A 6,090-nucleotide genomic window follows, 5' to 3' on the forward strand; every position below is an offset into this window, starting at 1 on the left:
GAGGTAACCAACCTTGAGGTAACCAACCCTCCCTGAGGTAACCAACCCCACCGAGGTAACCAACCTTGAGGTAACCAACCCTCCCTGAGGTAACCAACCCCACCGAGGTAACCAACCTTGAGGTAACCAACCCTCCCTGAGGTAACCAACCCCACCGAGGTAACCAACCTTGAGGTAACCAACCCTCCCTGAGGTAACCAACCCCCCCTGAGGTAACCAACCCCACCGAGGTAACCAACCCTGAGGTAACCAACCTCACTGAGGTAACCAACCCTGCTGCGGGTCCTCCAGTCGTGTGGGCAAAGGAAGGTGTTAAGTTATAATAATGGAGTAGTTAAGCGATAAGTGGGTATAATTAAGCCCGTATGAGGTAACCGGGGGGACGGGTTAAGTGACATGCCCGCCTTGCACAACTAGTCAGTGACCAGGGAGAACGGCGTTTGGCTGCTCGGACCAGCCAGAGCACTGTCTGTCTGTCTGTCTGTCAGTCTTGTCTGTCTGTCAGTCAGTCTTGTCTGTCTGTCAGTCAGTCAATCTGTCTTTACAGACATCAGAGAGGTCCGTGGAGCTGTCCTGGTGGGGCAGAGAAGGAGGCAAGGGGAGACAACTAAGTGTTCCCTCGTGTTGTGAAGATTAAATCCTGTCATGCTATATATAGGTTAAATTTAAAGAAAAATAAAAAGGCAGGGTTTCTTGCCAGATCTTAGCAGGTTTGACTCATCTCGCCCTAATGGTATCAACTCAATAATTGCATGTATTACCAAGTCATCAAAAATGATGATGCAAGCGTTTTGATTAGTGTAATGTCAACTTTAAAATCAGGTTCAAAAAGGTTTTTAAATATGCAATTAGGGTGGTTTTTTCCCCCCCCCTTACTTTCTTTCTGGCCCTGGAAGTATACTTGGGTCACATCCATGGCACATCAGGAACTTGGCTGTTAGCTTAAAATGGATGCTGAGATGCTCCCTTAATGGGACTTTAAGAACAGGGATCTCAGGAAAACACCAGTATTGCAGGACTCACAAATACAGCTAAGAGAGCTGGCAACACCACTATGCCCTGCAATTTGTGGCTGTTATTTAATGTATGAAATGCTGTTAGAAACCTAGAACTTCTGTCCAGGAGAAGCTGAGAGTCTTTCTCGGCCTGCAAGGTGCAGCTTTTTAGTGGGCCTTGACAATGCAGCTTCAGCAGAGGTGAGGCCACTTTAATGACAGTTTGAAGCTGTAGGGCTGATCCCACTTCTTCAGCTTCACAGCTCTTTACTTGACAAAGGTTTTTTTTGAGGTTTCATTGTAGATATTGTTTCTTCCAGTATGGTGATCCATGTGCATGACTGTAGTCCCTATACTTCACCCAGAGCAGAAATGGGTCCAGAATTCCTCAGCTGTGGTGCTTGGGTTTAGGTATGCGTGGAGCTGAATGCTTTCAGCCTTAGGGTTCCATCCCAAAATTGTCCAGGTGACTTGAGGAAAGAGTTCTCTGCAGTAGTAAAGTCACAATTTCCTTCTCCTACTGCACTTCTCTTCCTTCCCTTCTCCTCCCTCCTTTCCAGCAGTCAGTCAGCCAGTCCACAGGCTGAAGTCCAACTTCAATTGATCTTTAAACTGCTGTTCATCACTTTGAGGAAAATTTTATAGCCAGGACTCTGTAGCCATCTTTGGCAAACCCTTCGTGTCTCCATGGCACAGTTTGGACCCTTGCTCTGTGTCTGTCAGTCAGCCAGTCTCTCCTGAGCAACTGTGGAACCCATTAGCCACTTTTCAGCCAAATTGGGCAGAAAGGTTCAAGTCTCAAAGTAGGAAGTTGGCTGGCTTATAGATGACCTTTTTTTAAATTATTATTTTATTATTTCCTAATCAGCACCCAGGTTGCTCTGAACCAGCCACAAAAACGACTGTCCTTTGCCCAGCCTGTGTTTGAAGCACCTGCAGGAAGAACAAAAAACCCACCAAGGGAGCCGTTCTCTCCCAGGGTGGGTGGGAGGGGTAGGCAGGGTTGTTGCAGGTGGATCCACACCTCCCAGAGACCAGGCTGCAGGTGGCTGACAGAACAACCCGTCCTGCACCTGTGTGAAGTCCACAAGGACAAGGAAACCATTGTTTAATGTAACTGCAAGAGAAGATGGTTTTACGGAGCGGCAGTGCACTTCACACGGCATCACAGGGTGGTCAGGGTTGGAAAGCACCTCTGGAGATCATCTAGTTCAACATCAATGCTAGAGCAGATCACACAGGTAACACGTCCAGATGGGTTTTGAATGTCTCCAGAGAAGGAGACTCCACAACCTCTCTGGGCAGCCTGTTCCAGAGCTTCAGAGTCAAGAAATGTTTCCTCATATTCAGGTTAAACCTCCTGTGCTCCAGTTTGTGCCCATTGCTCTTTGTCCTGTCACTGGACACCACTGAGAAGAGTCTGGTCCCTCCTGACAACCCCTGTAGATATTTATAAGCATTGATGAGATGCCTGCACAGTTGCCTCCAGGCTAAACAGGCCCAGGTCTCTCAGCCTTTCCTTGTATGGTAGATACTCCAGTCCCTTAATCATCTCATCAGTCCCACCCTGTACATCAACAATCGATTTCTATAATGATGTAATGATGATGAGAAGTTCCAGGTTCCCCCACCCCATGTGCAACTTTAGTTCCAACCATGCTTCTGCAGTAAGAAATTTGTGTAAGAGCAGTGAGGCCAGAAACGTGACTGGCACTTCTCTAGCTCCCAGCCCAGGAGGATGTAGGTTATGGCAGAATGAAGGGGGTGATCACATCTGGGCTGCCACCCTTATCTTACAGGAAGCTGATGCTCTGAATCAACAAAATGGAAGGATAAGAATGAAGGCTGAGCTGAAGGTAGTCTGCTGAAGCTGAACCTAGAAGCTGAGAAGAGCTGGTCTCAACACAAAAATCCACCTATGGCTGAGATCAGCCACAGAGACAACTCAGAGCTGCACACCGTGACCCCGTCACACCCATGTAATCAGGTACTGTGACAGGTACATCTTGTCTCTGTATGAACTTGAGTGGGGACAGCAGATAACAGGAGCTGCAGAGGAAGATGCAGCACTGCCCTGAAACCCTGGCAGCCAAAGCAGGCACAGCGAGCGAGGCTTCCAAATGGCCTCGGGGCTGGCCTAACTCTACTCCTGTTGAAGCCAGTGATAAAACTCCCATAAACGGAGCCTTTTTGAAAATCCCACCCTTGGGGCATTAAAGTACTTAAAGGAAGAGACTGGAAATCGTGCAGGCTTTAGATTCAATTTTGATCAGTTTTTCTACTTATTTCAGCGGGCCCAGCCACAGACCAGCAGTAAGAAGCACTCCCCTGTCTTTCTGTTTTCTTTGTGCACGTTTGGTGAGTAAAACGTGCAGGAACAATTAAACCATGATTTTAATCCTGCCCCTAAGCTGCAATATCATGGGCACACAGGTCCTGTGTGAATCTGTGGAGAACGGGTAACACGACTTGTGTGATAAAGGCTCTTGAGCACCAGTGAGTGCTGAAGAGGGCAGATGATCTTGCAGGGGAGGCCCAGGGCACTCAGGAGATCTAGTTTTATTCCTCAGTTCTGACATGAGCTTCCTGTATGACCTCAGCAGAGTCATGTAATTGCTTGGTGCCTCCGTCCATCATCTCTTTAATAGGGTTACTACTTACTTATTTCCTTTCTCCCGCCCTGGCCTGCCTGACTTAGACTGCAATTCTGCCAGGGAGTGGAGCATTTTTTACCACGTGCAGGGCCTTCACCCAGTACAATGAGACCTAATGGCAATGCCTGTGGAGTAATGCAATGCCAATTAAAGAAATAAATGAGGATGATAATATAATTTAGGAGTAGATTTGCAGCTTGTAATCCAGCCCAAGGTCAAAGTGCTGCATTTTTCCTCGGGACACGAGGAAGTGCTCCACAAGGAGGTTTCTGCACTGGTCAAAATCAGCCACAAGCAGTAGGAGGTTTTGGGAAGGGGTTGAGTGTCAGTCCCAGCTTTGCAGCTGGCCTTGTCTGGCTAACAGCTGAAAGCCACAAGTAGAGAGGCTCCTCAGAGACACAGTGCTGGGCTACACATCTTACCCTGCATGGCTTTGTCTGATCTTGGCTCCTGCCTCTTCACTGCTGCTGCAGTCCTTCTCCTCCCCTACCAACTGCTAAATCATACCCATGAATGCCAGTATCACAATTGCAGAGTAGCTGGTGTCTTTTTGAGCTGCCTTGCATTCCCACGAGGGGCCACGTTACACCAAAACCAGGGCAGGGCACACAATGTTGTGACCCAAAATGGAGCTGCAGTGAAAATTATTTCCATTCCTCGAACCTGCATTCATTCTGATTAATTCAGTGTCCCCTACTATATTTAGATAACTGAGGATTAATTGCATGCGTGCTGAAATGCTGTCCCTTGTAATAAAATCATGCTGAACTATTCCTAACTTGAGTGCTGCCTGAATTGGAAACCTAACCAGACCCTGAGGGCCTTGGCCCTTACTTAGCAGGGTGTGCAAGGCATGCAGGATCAGGGCCTTGCTGTTTTCCAATCACACTGAGTGGTTTTCAAATCTCATGGCTTGTCTATACACAGGAAACAAACCAGGAATAATTTCAGTTGCTGATTCTACACAGTGATGCTTCAGAAGCACACCTGCCTCTCAAGACATGCAGGTGTCTCTGGTATCAGAGACAACACTTCTCTTGTACTCAGCCTACTCCCTTAGCTTAGGTTGATCCAAGGCCAGGTGAGAACTGATCCATCCACGTTGCTCTGTATTTATAACTATATCTGTATGAATAGCTTTATGTTCCTTGGCTTTGTGGGTCACCCCTTTATCCAACCCATAATTAACTATGTCTTCAAGTGAGCTCCTTGAGGAGGAAGCGCAGCGGGATGCCATTCCCTGCTGGACATGTCTGAACATGCTCCTCTATCACCTGCAGGTGGAAGGAAGGCTTGCAAAAAACGATTGAACCGGACTCCAGATTCCAAGTTTAGCAGAGTAACTCGTGCACCAGTCACTCAGCACCACCGGAAACGAGTCGGAAAAGAAACAGGGCGCTGTTCCCCCACCGAACTCCAGGCAGTGAGGGTGAAGTCCAGGCAGCGAGGGCTGAAGCTGCAGCTCCTTCCTGCCCAGGTGGGCCTGACAGAGAGACAGGAGGTGTGGAAACGCTAAGAGGGTTGCGTCTGGTTTTGCCTCTAGCGAGGGCAGAGAGCCTGGGCTAATGCAACCTTTGCAAAAGAGCCACCGCGCTCTCCCAGAGCCCTGAGCTCTTCCCGCAGCCGCGGCGGCTCGGAGGAGATGCAGCTCCGCAGGCAAGAAGAGAAGACATCCAAGACCCTGTCCACCGGGGTCCCCGCATCCTCTCCAGCCCCGGCAGCTCCACATCCCGCACATCCCGGCCCGCTCCGCAGCTCCCGCCCCGTCGGGGCGGCCCCATCGCCGTTCCAGCCCTCCCTCCGCCCCTGGGCGGGCCGTGCCGTGCCGTGCGGTTAGGTTGAGGCTCCCTGCGTGTGTCTATAACTTTGTGTTGCTGCCCGCGGTTGTTAGGAGGGAGGGAGGGAGGAGGAGGGATGTGGAAGTCGGCGGCGAGGAGGGTGACAGGCTGCTCGGGCGGATCTCTTGCCTCTCGCCGGCTGCTCGCAGAGGGAGCGGGCGCTCGGTCGCTTTCCCCTCCTTCGCCTTTAAAAGGGAAGGCTCCGCGGAGCGGAAGGCGCAGGAGCAGCAGCAGGAGCCATGCAGCAGCGCTGCTTCTTCCTCCTCTTCCTCCTCCTCCCGTGAATTCGGATCTCGATTTCTGCCGGTGCTGGAGGTGGCTGGAGATTCTCTTCCTTCCCCCCCCCCCCCAAGGGGCCCCCCCCTTCCTTCCTCGTCTGCGCTGTTTTAAATGACTTGAGGGAATGGGGGGGGGAAACTGTCAAGATGGCAGCAGCAGGAGCAAGGAGGTTATGAATGTGATGTTGATGCTGGAACAAAACCTATTCTCTGTGGCAGCCCTAGGGAGGGCTTAAAGCTTCTGGACCTGTTGGAAGACCGGCGATTTGATTTGTTCCCGTTCTGTTTGCTTTTTTTTTTTCCCTGCGAGAAAAAGGATTTATTA

General features: G+C 50.1%; 1 protein-coding gene across 1 annotated transcript in view; it reads left to right on the plus strand.

The window, feature by feature from the left end:
- Nucleotides 1–2,913: 2,913 nt before the first annotated feature.
- Nucleotides 2,914–6,090, plus strand: part of FOXO3 (forkhead box O3) — a 105,274-nt gene continuing 102,097 nt past the window's right edge. The window contains exons 1-4 of the mRNA XM_010004350.1: nt 2,914–2,982; nt 3,287–3,353; nt 4,930–5,126; nt 5,193–5,305. Coding sequence (XP_010002652.1) covers nt 2,914–2,982; nt 3,287–3,353; nt 4,930–5,126; nt 5,193–5,305 — 446 coding nt within the window. The remainder of the gene's footprint in view (nt 2,983–3,286; nt 3,354–4,929; nt 5,127–5,192; nt 5,306–6,090) is intronic.

Source organism: Chaetura pelagica, unplaced genomic scaffold (assembly GCF_000747805.2).
Source record: "Chaetura pelagica isolate M959 unplaced genomic scaffold, ChaPel_1.0 scaffold118, whole genome shotgun sequence".
Classification (NCBI taxonomy): domain Eukaryota; kingdom Metazoa; phylum Chordata; class Aves; order Apodiformes; family Apodidae; genus Chaetura; species Chaetura pelagica.